This window comes from Fukomys damarensis, unplaced genomic scaffold (genome assembly GCF_012274545.1).
Source record: "Fukomys damarensis isolate Sample0158 unplaced genomic scaffold, DMR_v1.0_HiC HiC_scaffold_29, whole genome shotgun sequence".
In the NCBI taxonomy this organism is placed as follows: Eukaryota; Metazoa; Chordata; class Mammalia; order Rodentia; family Bathyergidae; genus Fukomys; species Fukomys damarensis.
Genome location: NW_022900941.1, coordinates 30,023,332 through 30,042,699, shown reverse-complemented (window position 1 = coordinate 30,042,699; position 19,368 = coordinate 30,023,332). Strand labels below are relative to the sequence as shown.

General features: G+C 34.8%; 1 protein-coding gene across 4 annotated transcripts in view; it reads right to left on the bottom strand.

Moving 5' to 3' along the window:
- The window catches only part of Epc2 (enhancer of polycomb homolog 2), a 148,121-nt gene that overhangs the window by 29,723 nt on the left and 99,030 nt on the right, over window positions 1-19,368 (bottom strand). For all 4 annotated transcript variants that reach the window (XM_010620972.3, XM_010620971.3, XM_010620973.3 and 1 more), the window contains exon 3: window positions 11,897-12,042. In XM_010620972.3, the coding sequence (XP_010619274.1) occupies window positions 11,897-12,042 (146 nt within the window). The remainder of the gene's footprint in view (window positions 1-11,896; window positions 12,043-19,368) is intronic.

Sequence of the window (19,368 nt, the reverse complement as noted above, 5' to 3'; positions counted from 1 at the left end):
GATACCCAGCAGAGGGATGGCTGGGTCAAATGGAACCTCCAGTCCAAGCTCTTTGAGGTATCTCCATATTATTTTCAAAAATGGGCATCCGAAATGAACAGACATTTCTCATACAAAGAAGTAAAAGCAGCAAGAAAATATATGAAAAAATGTTCCACATCACTGGTCATTCGAGAGATGCAGATGAAAACAGCACTGAGATTACTTCACCCCTCTTGGACTGGAGGTTCCATTTGACCCAGCCATCCCTCTGCTGGGTATCCTTCCAAGAGAACTAACAAAGGATTATTAATTAGGAGATTTAGCCACCAATATTCTGCTGTAGAGGCAGTGGGTCTACCCCATAAAAACGCAACAAAGCTAGATGACAGACAGTTGGGAAGACAACAGACTTTTGCATCAGGCAAATCTTGGACTAGAAGACATTTAGACTTTCAAAATTCGTATATTTTTGGATTCTATATATTTGAAGGTTTCCTAGTTGTCAAGTCTATTGGCTTTTATCTGTTTGGTTTTAAATAGAAATTAGAAGGTTTTTGTTGTTGTTGTTGTTGTTTGTTGGTACAAGGACTCAAACTCAGACTTGTACTTGCCAGGCAGACATTGTACCACTGAGCTACATTCCTGGCCTAAGATTTTTGCTTTTTTTTTTTTTTTTAACCTACCCCCAAAATATACTATTTTGTAACTTACTATAATATGCCTATTTTAGAATTGATAAAAAGAACAAACGACATGTTTGTTCAGGTGTCAACATTATGCAATTCTGAGTTCCTTGTATCAATTACACATAAAAACAATTCTGCTGTCCAAGCTGAGTAAGTGCAAGGGAATCATTGGTTCTTAGTAATTTTTCTCCTGCTGATACTATCAGGTCTGGGACAGTATTTCTAGGATGCTTTTCCCTATCAGTGATGGCAAATCTTTTAGAACTTTCAATGATAGAAACGGGCCAAGGTAGCACATATGCCATAGGTTCACCACTCCGCCCTAGGTGTTCTGACATAGGTTATGGCAGAGACCTACCTTCCATATCAATGCAGCCAGGATAATGCTGACATACCTTAGACTAAGGTTTGTAAAAATTTGCTTGACCACATCTGTTGCCTTGCTCCTTGAGAATTCAGATTAACCAATCAGATTTAGCAGGATGGAAATGGGGTTACATATAACCACTTAAAATATACTTCAGAAAAAGATAACATCATTTTAGGTGTGGAAAGCCTCCTTGGAGTGATGCCATCCTAAGTCATAGTTGTATCATTTTGAGATGAAGATTCATTTTTCAGAAAAAAAATTGAGCTATTTTCTAAGAAATGTTTCTCTAGAATTTGGAAATGAAGGGGAAGTTTTTTTTAGCTAAAACTGTAAGATCAATATACAGACTGATCTATTTGCTGTATGAAATCATCTGAAGGAAGTGTGACTCACCAAATGAATTTTTAACTACGAATTTACTTTTTGTGTTGGTATAACTTCATGGAATAAATGAACCTGTCATAGTCCTATGATGGTGATATCTAGCATTATATTTTGGCTGCCTGTATATTCTGACCACAGGAAGAGAATACACTGACAATTCAGCTTAAGTATTCTAGTCCAAATGACAAATGCATTTAGTGCTATAGAAGATCAGTGGACATTCTTTAGTTACTCAAAGAACATCTCAGTGGAGGCAACTTAACTGTATCTGAGAGGTTGAGTAACCTGGACATAAAAACAGAGAGCCAGAGCCTGGAACATGAGATCAAACCAAATGAATCAATACTTCCCAACATCCTCTTTTTTTTTGGTACCGGGGATCAAACTTGGGTCCTTGTGCTTGCAAGGCAACCACTGAGCTAAATCCCCGGCTCCAACATCCTCTTTACATAGATACCATCCTACTGCTAGCTGTTCTCTACAATGGTAACATATCCCCCTCTCTCCCAAGTCTAAAAGGACAGCAGTTAATTAAGAATTGAACTGTCTATAGGGGGTGTGTGTGTATGTGTGTGTGTTACTTACTGCAGACTGAACCCAAGGCATCATGTATGCTAGACAAGGGCTCCACCACTGTACTGTTGCTAACTCAGAACTGAGCTTTCTGGGTCTAAGAAAATTATGCCTCATTCTGACAGAATCACACAGCTCTTGTGCTCTGGAGGCTGGACCGAATGTGCTTCAGATGTTTGGTCACTATGCTTCTGATAAAATTTTGTATTTTTTGCTAATTAAATAAAAAATAAAATCAGCTCCTACAGTGGGGAAAAGGCTAAGGGCTCTTTCCACTCAATTAGCAGAACAGTAGGGAGTTTCTTATGTAACAGAACTATCAAACTGTCACTACTGGGTACGTTCTTGCACAGACATCAGAATTAAAACAACTGGTCAGCTTTCCTTCTTTGGTGCTGCTTGATGTCTTTTTGCCTTGTTGATAAGTACTTTCTTTATATAATACCAGTAAGAATTTAATACACTTTACAGTCAAACACCCTATTTCCTTCAGTTGGCTACTATTTTTATGTTGTTATATAGCAACTTTTTATTTTATAGGATAACCTTACCTTTAATTATTCTATAAAATTTATCTTTTTTTATTCTAAGGAAATTACTATCACATATCTCTAGTATAGTGACAGCTTTGAGTAGGAAAGACCTACCTGCAGATATGGCAGTCACAAATTATTGTGACAAATAATAAAAATTCACTGGATCAGAACTCTCCTTTTACACACTAAAAAAATTCTGTCTCTTAGCTTGGATTTCATCCACTAGGGAGTGGTGGAAACCAGTTATCTACCTGGCAAAAGGCTCTGTGATAAACTTATTATTTCCACAATAGCTCTGAGTTGTTTGCTTACTTGCAAGGTGGAAGATGGAGAGATAAAAATTATCCTACATTTGGACTTTTCTTCTAGACTCCTCTAGCTTCATGAGGACAAATACCATTTAGTTAAATAACAGACAAAACTCATGATCTAGCAATTTTAATGAATACATTTTAAATACACAAATTAATAAATTTTATCTATAATGCTTTTAATTTATAAAATAATCAATTAAACAAAAATAATTAACAATAAACTAACACCATTAATTTATAGGTTGTGGGAAAGATAAGGAAAAAACCAGATGAATTCATTATCTAAATAAACATGCTATGGCTAGTAAGAGAAATACAAATTAGGCAATAAGAAAACAATGTGCACTTTAGAACTGAGTATTAGTGCAACAAGATACAGGACAGAGTAAGAAAATGTTTTTTCTGGAAGTACCTGCTTTTCTTTTCTGTTGTTACATGCTTTTTTTTTTTTTAAATTCTCTTCTTTCAAATCTGATGGCTTATTATCTGTGTAACAGTCCAAACAGTACTACCAAAAGCAGATTTCCAAGTAACTACAAACATTTACATTAAATTAAAAAGGGGTTAAATGATCACTTTTCACCTTTCTAAGAATCTATGTTTAAAATCACACAGTAGTTATATGACTCAGTAGGTAACACTGGAAACACTTCTCTTTATAAATGGCCCCCAGAGTAAAGTGATGCGCAGTAGGCGGTGAGGACTTGTTTGTCCTTCTTCCTCTTTCTCAACTCCAGCTTTGCAGTAGTGGCAGCTGGGTCCACCATTAAGATGCCAACCTATAGCTCTCTGTGAGTGCACCTAACACCTTTAAAGTGACTGACCAGATCAAGGCTCATGTAGCCCTCACTGAAGGGCACGCCCACTGGAGAATGAGGCCACCTACGCCTGTGTGGAGTGGAAATCTCAGCCACTCTGGAAATAGCTGGCCACATGTTTAGAGGTAAAGTACACAGTTCCCTAGCTCGGGGTGAGGAAGTAAGAGGTCAGACTGCCAAGGTGGCCAACAGGAGAAGACAGGCTGGGCCAAGTGGCGGATGCAATACAACTGGCACTTTGTCAAAGTTGCCAACTTTTAAATCCTACGTAATCCTGGCTTTCTTTAATAAAGCTACTTACCCCAGGCCAAAAAAAAAAAAAAAAAAAAGGCCCTCCAATTTACACAATGCCACAAAATTATGGTAAGCCAAAATTAAGAGAAAACATCAGCACTCACTGAAATCAAAATATACAATGCTGTACATTTTAAGTATTCTATGTAAATGAAAAAGAAGGCATTATTTTTACTAAAGGTCTAGAAAATTGAAAAGATCTTCAACTATGGTAACAAAGATTTGTTGCAATTAATTATAAAATTCTATCTTTGGGAAAGCACTCAAATAACCATTGTTTTCTTCAAGGGGTACCCACATAAAAAGAAAATACTGTTTTTCTGGGGGTGGTTACCGGGGATCGAACTTGGGTCCTTGTGCTTGCGAGGCAGATGGCAGAACCACTGAGCTAAATCCCCGGCCCAAGAAAATCTTGTTAAATGCTACAGGTGAACAAATATTTTTCTTTCATAGAAGTGACACTAATCGAGGGACTGGGGATTTAGCTCAGTGGTTCTACTGCCTGCCTAGCAAGCGCAATGATCCAAGTTTGATCCCCAGTACCAAAAAAAAAATAAATAAATAAAAAAAATAAAAGTGACACTAATCCACTAGCATTCATTCATGCTATTATCATAACTACTTTAGAAGGATGTTTATTCATTTCTTCTTTTAAAGCTTCTCCTGTTGTTTTATTTTCTTTGTTTGTTCTTTTGTTTTTTGAGACAGGGTCTCACTATGCAGTTGAGACTAACCTGGAACTCACTAAGTATCTCAAACTGGTCTCACACTCACAGTGACCCTCCTGCCTCAGCCTCCCAAATGCTTGGATTACAGGCATGTGCCACCACACCTGGCATGGTTTTTGATTCTTAACATTGCCAAGGCTTGGTTGAACTACAGCTATCATGGAATAATGCAATCATAATGATAAAATAATTAGGATAAAGGCCTTTCCAATTCTTTGTATAACAGTTTAAGGTATTAGAAATTGTTAATAGTTCTATTAATCTTTCATCTAGGAGAAAATTCCTTTCTCACTACACATCGACAGAGTGCTTATGTGCTGAAACCAACCTTCGTAGTCACAGGAATGATCCTCTGACCTTTTAATAAATAAATCTAGACAAGACAAGAATTATCTGAAGTGGGAAATATAAACATTAAATTCAAATTATTTAAAAGATCAGATTAGTTGTTAATCTTACAAACAATTGTAACATACATGTATATACATATTACAGCACAGTATGATTTTAAAAATATTATGTAACAGGAATAACTGGGATTGATTCAAAAAATCTAGACAAACATTTCATTTTTAATATATAAATATTTAAAATTAAAGAACACACCCAGTTCAAGATAGGAGACAACCTTTCCTGTAGAAAAGTGTTCACATTTCTAGAATATACAAGAACCACATTTTCTGAATTGCCACAATATCTGGCAATTTTGGCCCCATCAGAATATAATTAATAATATAATTTCATGCAATGGAAGGTGCATTATTAAAAACTTCATGCTAGAAAAACTGATGGTTTGATTATTATATTGAGTTGTGGACGCCTTCACTTAATTTTACAAGAACAATGATTGCTGGAAAGGTACACTTGCCAAAATACCTGTCTGTAAGCAAGACAGAGGAAATTGTTAAGTTGCTGAATAAATAGTTCAATATTGTCTGAAGTGTTGTAGAATCGCACTTGGAATCTACAATGCTTAAAATCAGGCCACAGAACAGGTCAGTGATGGAAACCACTGCTGCTTGCACTATGAGAGCCAATGACATGGGGATTGTAGGATAGCTGCTACTGTTGCCAAGGTAACTCTAATGTTACTACCACATCTATCATTACCAGAGACTTCTTCACGATCTGTGATTTCTGCTTTACTGGCTCTCAATTCAGACTCAGAATCTAATTGGTAGAGCTTAGGTCATGTGACAGTACATTCATTCAACATGGCAACAGTGTCCTGAATGCAAAGGGGCCTGGGGAAAAAGCAGTTAGCATTTTCAATTAAGGAGATACAGAGCAGTATCAAGGTGAAGCAAAAGCATCTGCAAAATCCACTATGAGGTTTTAGGCTGTATACAGCCACCTCAAAGAGTATTAACTGAACAGCCAAAAAAGATGGGCATTTATCAACATACATCTTTCTTCCAAAAGAACTGTTCAGTATTGTTTAGGAACCTAGGGAAAACCTAAAGCATCAGCTTCTCTCCTAGTTTATTCTCCAAAGAAGTATCTGGCAATAATCTGGCTCCAGAAAACAGACCTACTGCAAGTCAAAGAATTTGGCTGAGTATAAGTGGGGTAGAAGGCAGTGTGAAATTCCTTTGAAGCTGTGAAGATGATGGAGCCTGGGAAATAACTGTGAAATATTTAGTAAAATTATCACAATGAGATATAAACGGCATGCTTACTAAGACAACAGCATTAGAAATGTAGAGCCGGGTGTGGTGGCTCACACCTGTGAGCCCAGCACATGGGAGGCTGAAGCAGGAGGACTGCCGTGAGTTCGAGACCAGTCTGGGATGCATAATAAGTTCCAGGTCAGTCTCAACTACATAGTGAGACCCTGTCTCAAAAAACCAACCAACCAACCAACCAACCAACCAACCAACCAAACAAAACAAACAAAACAAAGAAATGCAGAACTTGGCATTCTAGGAGAGGGAACAATGTAGACCTATGAAAGAGCATGTTATATTACGGGACGATGGAGAAGTTCAATGTGGCTGGAGTCAGGAGGAATATAGATTTTTTAGACAGTATAAACAATTGAAGTTTTTTTTAATAGGCTAGTTATTTATTATTATTATTATTTTTTGGTACTGGGGGATCAAACTTGGGACTTTGCACTTGCGAGACAGGCAGCAGAACCACTGAGCTAAATCCCCAGCCCTAAAACAGACTAGTTTTTAATAAAATAACCAGTGGCAAAATAACAGTGAGGTGACAGATAGTAAAAATGAAGGAAGTGGGTACAGACAACAAATATGCCATTTTAGAACAAAAACTGGTTTGATTTTTAAAATACGGTTATTAAGAAGTCAATCCACCCAGCTATCCCTCTGCAGGGTATCTTTCCAAAAGAATTAAAAGAATCATACTATGATATATGGGCTCCCATGTTTATAGTGGCACAGTTACTAATAGCTAAAACTTGGAAACAACCCAAATGCCCATCAACTGGAGAATGGATAAAGATGTGGTTTTTCAATAAAACGAAGTACTACTCAGCCATAAAGAATGAGAAACTAGAAATATTTATAGTGAAATGGATGCACACAGAGGCTATACTCCAGTGAAATAAATAGGACACATGTGAGTAAATACTGAATACTCTCTCTGGTGTGAAAAACTAAAAGTGTAAATAAGGTTCAAATGGTATCATTGGGAGTGTAAAATAGGAAGAAAATGGCTAAAGGGAAAGTGGGAAGGGAAGGGGAAATGAAATAAGGGGAAAGAAAAAATGTGAAAAAAAAGTCAACCATTCAAGTTCAATGTTGGTCAAGTGAATGGAAGATGAGAAAAATAAGTTGCAGGGAGGGTGAGCTGGAAATGCTGAAATAATTCCTAAGGTAGAAAGCTTTCACAAGAAACACAGGTCAGAACTTAGCAAGCAGACACAGGACATGGGAACTAGATTATGAGCAACAATAGCTGTTAATATCCCTCAAAATACTCCCCCTCACTTCACACTTATCCCACTGTTCTCAGCATTTTCTAGCCGTTCTGGAAGTCATTTTTTGGTTTGTTTGTTTTTGAATTAGGGTTTTGCTATGTAGTCCAGGCTGGCCTTGAACTCACAGCAGTCTTCTTGCTTCAGCCTCCCAAATGCTGGGATTACAGCCTGTGCCACCATCCCTGGCATGAAAGTCATTTCTTATGAGTGTCTTCAGTTGCACTGTGTATGACTGCCTTGATGTTCTGAACTGACTTGAAAGATTTACTTTTCATGGTAATTTTGACTCTGAGGAAGAGAGAAGTCACCTGGTGCCAGGTATGGTGAATAAGGTGGATGAGCACAGAACATGATGTTTTTATGAGCCTTTCCACTGGATGGTAACTGGCAGCATGTGTTTGTGATTATACCTCATAAAGACATTTATTAAAGAGGACTCCAGAACTGCTTCAGAAAGCGGCAAGAAAGAGGAATAAGTGTGGGTGAGCATTCTGAGGGTTATTAATGGCATATATTTTTTGTAAGTTAATTTTAAAAAATTTTAAACTTTCATTATTTTTGATCACCTCTTGTAAATGCTAAGAGAGATCAAAACACACAAGACAGATGCAATCGGAGACAAAATAAAGAAAAATAGCGAAGTGTGGTGATTAACATCATCTATTACTATAAGCATTTTAAGTAGATTACAGGTTGAAGAGACACCTAGATAACAATTAGGAAGCCACTAGGAACCTTAAAGAGTGCACTTCAATGAAATGAAATGTCTTGTGATGTGAATAAAAATTAAACATAATGAGCAACAATTATGGTCAGTCTTTTGAAAATTTATGACAAAGAGGAGAAGCGGGGTAGTAGTTTATTGAGAAAGATAAAATTAAGTAAAGGGTTCTCTTGGAAAGAGACCCTTGGACATCTTTTTAGGCACGACAAAGACTGAAGAAATGAGAGGCCATTAAAAATGTTAAAAAATAAAAACCAAAAAAACAAAGCAGGCCAGGGATTTAGCTCAGTGGTTCTGCTGCCTGCCCAGTAAGCACAAGGACCTGAGTTCGATCCCTGGTACCAAAAAAAAAAGTATTTTAAGAATAAACAGATGCATAAGAAAGAGTTAGAAAACACTTAGGATTAAGCCCCTATAAGAAGATAAAAGGTAGTATCTGGGTAGAAACAAAAGCAAATGATGTAAATGAGGGCTGATGGTCTTTATCTTTTTCATGGTGTTAGAAGAAGCATTCTATTTTGGGTATGGGTGGTGGAAAGTAGGAAGTAAATACAAGGCTGTTCTATGAGAATGTGTAGTAAGTGAAGAACAGTGTTAATAAATAATAGAAAATGGGGTGTTTGCTTAGGAAGGAGACAATAAAGCTTTTTAAATTAGAACATTGAGAGGTTTAGGAAAAAACTTTTAAAAATGTTAATTTCTTGGAAAGTGTTTTGTTAAGATAGTTGTATTAAAGGAACTTCTATGAAAAACAATGCTTAAGTAGCTTTGATTAAAAAAACTTTGTTTAAATATGATCTCACATGTACAGAACATTTCAAAGAATAAACATTTAAAAGAACACCTATACTTCCTTTTCACTTATTGTTGGCTTTTGGGTTGGGTACTGGGAACTGAACCCAGGGCCTTCACACTGAGCTATCCCCAGCCCTTTAAAATTAAAAAAAAATTTTTTTGGAGGTAGTTTTGCTAAATCACTAAATTGCCTACCCAGGCTGTACTTGAACTTGTGATCCTTCTGTCTTAGCTTCTCAAAATGCTGAGGACCACAGGAGTGGACCACTAACTTTCATATCCATTTGTTCACATGCACACCCCATCCCCCCATTATTTTCTGATCCATTTGAGGGCAAGTTACATATGTCATGACTATTTACCCCTAAATACTTATGTATTTCTTAAGAATAAAGATACTGTCTTATAGTACTACATTTTACTAAATTTAACATGAAAATTTTATCTAGCCTATCATCCATTTTCCAATCTGCCAATTGATTCAGATTTTTTTTTTTGTACTGGAGATTGAACTCAGAACTTTGCAATTGTGAGGCAGGCACGATACCACTGAGCTAAATCCCTGGCCGCAGAAATGATCTTTATACCTTCTTCCCCTCTGGTACAAGATTCTGTCTAAGTTCAGGCACTGCAATTAGTCATTATGACTTAAAAATACATATTTTTAATAGTAAATTAAATGGATGTAAGAACTAAATTTCGGTAATGAAGGAAAAGGATAAAACATGATTATGAGTCTTTGATTCCTGGTTCTATTAATAAGACTTTCTCTGACTAAACTTATACCTTTATCTCCCACTACTTTAGGTAGATTCTATGGTGCTCTGTAAGCCAGTTCTTTGTTTCAAGGTCTGGAAGGCTGACCCAAACAAAGAAAACTAAAATAAGATGGTGTTGCTTATATAAAGGTGCAGTTAACTATATTATTTACATGGCTTTACATTTATCCTGTCCCTACTCAGATGGTAAGTTCCACAAAGGTGAGACTTTTGTTATCTGGCTTATTCCATACTGTTACCTGTGTTGTTCAACTAGGTACTCAGAAAACAAATTACAGAAAGCACACCTGAAGGCTTCTGATGATATAATCTCAACCACTGTTAAGTAATTTCTGAGCAACCACAGAAAATTATACAAATGCCAACCAACTGATCCAGCCAAGATTTGCCAGGAAAATTTGTATCTCAAAACTCCTGAGGGCCGGGGATTTAGCTTAGTGGTTCGGTGGCCTGCCTTGCAAGGGCAAGGACCAGAGTTCAATCCCTGGCACCAAAACAAAAAAACAAAAAAAAACCCTCCTGAAACTATTATTTAATGCCAGTGACCAAAATCCAAGGAAAAGTTAAGTAGTAATTATAAGGAGTATCAAACTTGATACTTTAAAAACTTCCCAACAAAAAACAAGTAAGAATATCTATAATCAGTAAGTCGAGTTTTACAAACATCAATTTTCAAAATGTATTTCTCTGCAAAGCATAGTACACTGGACTGGACATTACTTTCTATCAAAATGGGGTGAGAGGAAAAGACTGGCAGAAAGGCAAAACATGCTGTCAAATAATATTATAGTGGGAAAGTCTGGGAAATACTATTAAGACTTAGCAATGCCTCAGGGATGTAAAAACTTAAGTTGTAGAGTGAGGGAAATTAATTTGAAGAGGTAAATTAGTGGAAAGTTTTGAATCTACTATAAAATATTTTTTCTGGCTTTGCTACTGTTTATTAATGATAACTAGTGTATCAATATACCATCCAGGTACACAAAAAATATTTTTAAAGTTTATTTTAAAAATCAAATTATACTATCAACACATGATCATTACATTAAATTTGGAAAACAGAAAAACAGAATATACAACGTAAAAATCACCAATAATTCCAGCACCAAAATACAACCATGTTTAGCATTCTGTTGTACTTTTCTTGTTCGTTTTCCTTAAGCACATATGTAAATATAAATGCTTTACTATATAAACAATTTTATACCCTGTTTTTGAAATCTAGTATTGTTACGCACAATCTGCTACTTCAAAAATCATGTTTTTAATGGTTGCATCATATTCCATCCTATATACAAATTATAATTCATTCAGAATATCTATGCTGAAATCTTTTGTGTTTGGGGGGGGATCAAACCCAGGGCCTTGAATATGCTAGGTAATCTTCATCCCTTTAAATATTTTTCTTAAGAATGATTTCCAGAGATAGGATTACTAAATAAAAGGATCTAATAAACATTTTAAAAAAAGTTCTTACCACATGTTGTTTGCTTTCCAGAAAGACGCATTTTAAATTTGCTGTGCCATACATTAACATCATCAGAAAATATTATTTTGTTAATTTTTCCTCACTAAAAACTTAATACGTAACTAAAACTAAAATCTATATAAAATGAACACCTTACTATCAATCTGAACAACTGAGCAAAATTTCATGAGACTACTTTAGACACCCATGCAAGCAAATTTAAGTCACTGAAGCATCAAAAATATAGTCCTATAAAAAGGATCTAGAAGATACTATATAACATTGTAAGTAGTGTTTTTATCCATATAGTAAAAATAGAATAGTATTCTCCATGCTCCTATTCAAAAAATTATTAAGTATTCTGTCCAAGTATTACTGTAAATAGAAATTGAAATATAAGGAAATTAAAAATAATAAAATGTAACACACACAAGCCTGAAGAAAGTGCAAAATAAGGTGTTAACGGTAAGATAAGAAAACATTTTTTGGATGACACAGTACCTGATTAGAACTGGCTTTTTCAAGTCGGTCAATCATAATTTCAAATTGCAAAGGCTTAATTTCCATCTTTCTGTTAAGTCTATTTAATAAGGTTTCATCTTCTGAATCCATATCATAATCTGGTTGTTCATTGTCTAGATTAAAAGCTAGAAAAGAAAAGAAAAATCTTCAAACTGAGAAATTAGTTATAAGGTGTTTTATCATATTTCACCACAGACTACTTATAAATTTGTATACATTAACCAAAGATTCACGAGCAGATAGTTTGTTTCAGAGACTAACTGCACAGTAGGAAAAAAATCTGCTTTAATTATGCTTTAAAATTATGAAGAAGTAAAAAAATTAAGAAATTGCTTTTTAAAGTATCACAGATACATGACGAATAAAATAGCAATTATAAAAAAAAAATCAACATGGTAGTCTGGTAGCATAATGAGAAGTCATGGAACAAAATTAAGGATACCCAAATGAACTGAAGTACATAGTGTCTGATGAAAGTAGTGTTTTAAATCAGTGAAGACAAAGGTAAAAGAGATTATGGAAGAAAAGGAAAAAGAGACAGATGGCATTTAGATTAGTTAAGTCCCCATACTAACACCAATAAATGCATTATCAACAAAGATTTATAGAAAAAAATGAACCTGATAAATCATAACTTAGAAATTGCTGGGGGGGAATGCTGTATGGGCAGGTACAAATTCAAAAACCATAAATTTAATTAAAAATAATTGGGCTATGTAAAAATTAAAAACTTACAAATTTTAACAAACTAAGTCAAAAGAAAGAACTGAGAAAAAACAAAACACATAAAGAGTGAATTTTCTTAAGATTTCTTAAAGATTAAGAAAAAACTGAGTAACAACAAAATCAAGAAAATAACTTTTACTGGATAATAAGTATCAATGACTTGAATATGAAAAAGAATCTTCATTTATAACTGCACAGATGCAAACAATGTAAGGACATAATGCTTTTCACTCATCAGACAGATCAAGATCTAAAAAATTTGATAATATAGGATTTTGGAATATAAACTGATAGTTCATTTAATTAAAATATATTCTCTCAGACTTGGCAGTTCTAGTTTCAGGAATTTCTCCTATAAACTTACACTGAAACAAAGATATATACAAGAGCATTAGCTGTGACACTGTAAGAAGAACAGAAAGCAATATATACACAGGATTAGATAAGTGATAAGTTATACATGCATAGAATACAGGCTGAAGCCCTGAGAAACAGTGACAGTGACCTATTTATATGGAATGAAACTGAAGTGTATGAAGTGAAAAGTCTGAAGTGTGTATAGTGCAGTATGAGGTATTTTTAAAAGAACATAGATACATACACATAAGGTGTATGAATATGTTTGGAAGTGCACAGAGTATTTTTGAGAAAGGATACTCAAGAAGCTGATAATAGGCCAAGGAGACTATGGTAACAACGATTCAATGATGGCAGAGGGAATTAAAATTTTCTCCTTGCTTCCTTTTGTATTGTTTAACATTTTGAGCATGTACATGTATAAACAGTTTAACTCAATGGGGGGAAAAACTAAACTGTCACAAACTATGCTTTGAAACCATATGACAAGTTTTAGAGCAAAGCAGTGAAAGAGATACATATCACCAACAGGATGGCTAATTAAACTCCGCTTGTACACCCATTTATAAATGAATAGCCTACATTCATACCACTTGAAATATCCTGGTACTCTTAGATTAAGCATGACATTCTTAAAGGTAGTTTATGACACAGTAAGAGAAAACAGAAGTGTGTATGTATATTTATATGATTTTAGTACAATGTCTCTTTCTACAAATGGCATTGGAGGACTTAAACACTGGAGGCATTTACTTTATAATCAGTAACTGACTACATCCCATACATTTAAGCTCTGGCTCATTTGGGACAGGAGGTGTTCAATGTGCTTTACATATACTAATCTGTGACAATATAGTAGGTAGCATTTTATCTCAATGAGCCTTGTCTTCTAAAAATTTAAAATGTTATTACATTTAACTTGTATTACATAATACACAACAAATTCACAGCTATTGGTGAACTAATGACAGATTATTTTGCATGGTTCACTTTAAATATTCCTGAAAATAAAATGCATTTTCCTCTTATATATTGCTCTTATTACATTATTACCAACAATTCAAAAGTATGCTTTAAAAAAAATTAATCCAATCTATGTGAAACTTCTAAAAACTGTATATAGATTACTAAAAATTACTTTTCCTTCCACACAACGTTGTTGTATTTGTAAATGCACATAATGAATGTTCAATGATCTGCCTTTAGTCCACAGACTAATAACAAATAATTAATAAAATCAGGTAGTTCAGACAACTAGAAGATATCTTAGATAAAGATTGTTGAGTGCTGAACAAAGTTAACCCAATATACTAATTTCTAAGTTAAACAGAAAATTTTGAGAGTTCAAGGGCAAGGCTATATATAAAGATTTTGCATGACCATCTTTTACACACCTACCTAATCTTACTTACCTCTTGTTCCTCCACCTCCTATCTGCTCTATCTTCTTATTCCTATTCTTACAAAAGCCAGTGCCCCAGCTTGTGAGGCAAGGAAAGGGACAAGAAAAGCTGGGAAATAGTTTAGAAAAATTAATAGTGAGAATTGATAAGGAGATCTGACAATGTGTTATATTAGAACCAGGGCAAAAGACTTGTATTAGCACCACTATTTTTCTTTTTATTAAAAATAATTATACAAGAATCATTACAGACTTAAGATATTCTAAACCAGGTGCAGCTGCTTCATTTGTACCTCTTATTACCTAACGTTATACAGATTATCTCCCCTATCAGACAAAAAAGACAAATTATTTAAAAGCAATGCTTAATTCAGTCATGTGTGTATTCCTCCATGAAGTACTTAAATGAAAAAAGTGAGTACTAAGAGCTATTAAAATAACATTTCTTAAATATAAGATTCTTTTAAACTATAAGCAGAATATTCTGTAAGCTTTATTGATACTTCATTTTTGAAACCTAGAAAGATTTTTCCTGCTAACAGCCAAATATTATAAATAGTGGGTTAATTCAACAGGCCAGTCAACCAAGGAAACAAGTACCCCCCCAAAAAATATACAAGAGAAGAAAAGGAGGCAAGGCAGTAGAGTTGAAAATTTCTTGATGTGGCAGAACAATAAAATTAAGATATGAACAAGGTTAATGAGGAATATGTCTGTATAGAAGACTTTGTGGTGATGTTAACTAAGCAATAAAGAACAGAAAAACATGAGAGAATTTAAAGATGTGCATGATTATCATTATGAGAAGGAAAAAGAAGTGGGAAAGAAAACAGACTGGAAAGTTCTCTGCACCAATCAAGAGAGTTTGTTTGCTCTGGCAGGGAGTGCAACAGCTTTTGTGTAGATAAAGAAGTAGATATAACTTCTAGTAGAATATAAAGCTTTCATAAGTTGACTGGTTATCACTTAAGAGAATATACAGTTAAGTCTAAAATTTGCTGGTAAAACAAGTATTAGTTTTAGTGAAAAGTACACTTCAAAGTCCTTTACTACTTGGCCATATTCATACATAATTATCTAAAAAGCACCAATGTCTAATGGAATGAAAATACCGTCAAGAAGAAAAAATAATACAAGGAAATTTCCCAAAGCCAAAATATGGCAAAATGTTCTCAGATTAAAAAGGACCTAGCTTGGTACAAAACTGAGTAGTATGCAATTTAATGCAGCACATATTGAGTCAGTTGTTCTTATGAATGAATATGAATTAGTATTATTACATTTTGTACCCATTACTTATTGTACTGTTAAGGGCAAATACTTATTCCTCATCTTTCCATTCAAATGTTCAAGAGGGAAAAATATAGAAAGGATATTTTGAGTTTCTTGCTACCCTTTCATGGTCTCATCATTTTGACTGGTGAAGGTGAGAGGAAGCCTACATCAGCACAGAACTTTCTGGGTTCAAGTTCTCTTGTAATTCCTTCTTCCTGCCCAGAGGCTGCTTTCTAGTCAGCCCTCCACTGCATAGTAAGTGAGGAACCTGACTGCCCCTACGGGGAAGACTGCAAGTCAGTGAACTACTGTAAGGAAAAGGTTGTCTAATTCAGAGGTTAAATATTAGAAAGTTCACTGAAAGGCATTTATAGCCTACTTTCTAATATTTACTAATCTTTTTCTGGTTATTTACAAAACAGCATATTAATACAAGTACCAACATACTGGATAAAGGCATTCAAAAGTACTTTAAATTCAAGACTTTACACTAACAATGAAAATCCACATTGATCTTTCTTTACTTAATCTTGTAAATTCAGAACTCTGCATAAACCCACCTCTATCACTGTGTCTGCCTGGTCCTTGGACATTCTTCAGCCATGTTTGTTATTGTTCCATAAGAAACTACCATAAATGAGTAACTCATCCTCAAGTAAGGTTTAAAGCATACCCGGGTCAGATATCCTAACAAAAATGTGAACACAGAGGTGACTTCTGGTTACGTAAGGCAAAATGACCACATGCTTATCTTGAAATTTCAAACAAAAAGGAAAGGGGACCCCACACCCCCCCGCCAAATGGTACACATCGGGTGAATATGGTAAAGATTATCAATCTTATTTTCAGAACCATAAAGGACATGATAAGCAGATAAGAGAATACTAAAGTACCAGAGTTGGGAGAGAGAGCAGAGAGCACAGATAAAAAAGGAAACTTCCCTTTCTCATCTGAGCCTCAAAAGAGCTGAAATCAAGTTACTCTTTGAAAGGGTAGCAGGTAGGTAATTTCTAAAATAGGGAGATGGGCTGGAAATTTTTATACAGATATCTAGACCTTTCCCTTTTCTAGTGGAGCTTGACAACTATTTTTTCTCTCATACTATCAGCCTGTGGACTGTGGAGCACCAGGCACAATGAAGACAAGTAGAAGTCTCCATAGCAAAGGATAATAAGTGAAAAAGTCTATGAGATTTATGATGAAATTTCTCACCACAGCCACCCAGCTGCTCTATCCCCAACCCCCAACTCTGCTATAAGAATAAAAATACTGCCAGACACTCAGGAACAAAACTGAAGAATTCCATTATGGGAAAACTGATTCCCGGAAAAAAAATTATCACATATATGGCCTTATTAAAATATAAATGGATAGTAAAGTAATTCAAATACTTGAGAAAAGACAGAAAACAAACATTAAAAAGATCTCTGAGGAAACAAAGACAATACAAGAAGAAAAAAACTGTTATTTTGAAAGAGAAAGTCTTGACTCTATGAAGGAAGAACAGGAACAGGATATTATATAAAAGAAACACCAGGAAACAAAATATAAAGTCGTAACAGCAAAAAATTAAAGAACATTAGCTCTCTCAACAGCAACACTGGAAATTGAAAGACAAGGATACAGTGTCCAAAATTCTGAAGGACCATAGCTTTCAGCCTAAAATTCTTCAAAATATCAGTCAAATATAAGGCTAGAATAAAAATTAGATAAGGTTTAAAAATCTTATCTTCTATATATGTTTTCATAGGAAGCTACAAGAAGATGTACTTCATTAGAAAGGAGTGTATCTACAAGGAGGCATGGAATCCAAAAACGGTAAACATATGAGAGAAGCAAGGAAATATCCAGGATGATGAATGATAACCATGCAACAAGTCTAAGACCAAACAGTACAGAGAAGGAAGAGAAATAAACAAAAATCTCATTTCAAATAACATGAAGTCAAGAGATACTATAAAGTAAGCTTAAGAGCCAGGTGTGGCAGTACATGCCTGTAATCCTAGCTATTTGGGAAGCTGAGGCAGGAGGGGTGTATGTTCAAGGGCAGCTTACGTAAAGTAGTGAGATCCTGCCTCAAAATAAAGAGGTCTTGGACAAGCACTTGCCTTAGCATGAGCAAGGCCTGGCTGGGTTCATCTCTAATACGACAAAAAGGTAGTTTAAAAAGATAGTAATATAAGACCATTATTTAGTTTTTCCTCTAATTTTTATTTTTTATTACTATCCATTCACAGTATGTATTTCTTACGAAGAGTTGGTTATGTACAAAACACATCTTAATTCTTTTCTCACCTTCTTTCCCTCCCCCTTCATCTCTTGATCCAATTCCCATTTTCAGAAGATTTACCTTTCTATTTCCTACTACCTTTTATTTTCCTTTTTATTTATATTTTAAGTTTCTCATATAAATGATGATATTTAAGCACATGTGTCTGATTTACTTCATTTAACATTAATGGTCACAAGGTGCATCCATGTTCCTACAAATGACTCAAGTATATTTGTCTTTATGGCAGAGTAGTACTCCACTGTGTGCAATACCTCAGAAGGAAGGAAGAAAGGGAGGGAGGGAAGGAAGATTTGAAGGCAGTAGCCTTAGCATGGGAAGACTTATCTTTTTAGAGAAAACTATTTTTTAATGAAGCCTAATGATGGATGTGATCTATATGCTTTAATGAAAAAAGATGTAAACTTAAGTGTAAAGTCTTTCTTTTCTTTTCTTTTCCTTTTTTTTTTTGAGACAAGGTCTTGCTGTGTAGTTTGGGCTGGCTTTGAACTCACTACGTAGCCCAGGCTGGCCTGGAACTCTCAGCAATCTACCTTTCTCAGCCTCCCAAATGCTGGGATTACAGGTGTGCCTCAGCATGTCCAACTTAAAAGTAAATTCTTTAAAAAAAACAAAACGAAAAAAAAACTATAGCAACAATATGATACTTGATGATAGGAGTCGAGAAATGAAAAGATGTCATTTATTATAATATGAGTCAAGTGAGACTTCACCTGTGAAGCAGTAAAAAGTAGGATGAAAAGGGCTGGGGATTTAGCTCAGTGGCACCATGACTGCTTTACAAGTGTGAGGTCCTGAGTTTTATTTCCGGTACAAAAAGAAAAAAAAAAAAAGGAAAGTGTGACAAATTCTAATTCCAGTTCACAAGCATTAAAAATCGTTAGAATACATCTTATTTTTCACATTAGTTATCTGAATGGTCCATAGGACGATGACTAAATGCACCTATTTTAACCATTGCAGCTTTTGCAAAAGATAACCATGAGTTTACTTAAGCTTCATTTAAAATATATTTTAAGTCCTAAGGCAAAACTTACTTTTGATTTGCCTACATCTTTCCAGTTAGTTTTAACACCTTAACAAAGTCCCAATTCAGTTTTCTTTAAAGTATTGTACTGCAAATTAGTTATTCATAATGTTTGCTATTGACAGAACTTCTATGTACGTTTTACATAAGATAAAAGGTATGGTATTTGTATTTTCATTTTGAACACACTGAAATTGAGACTTTGAAAGAGGGTTTAATTAGTTTGCACCAAAGCACTAAGAATGAAAATAAGTGTGTTGGATTTTGAAGTCCAGTTTTCTTTTGCTCTACTCCCCCTTTCATAAAAGGAGTGCATTCACTTATACTTTCTCCCAATCTGTGTTATGTTGCTTGTTGTGCAAACCTTTAACATTT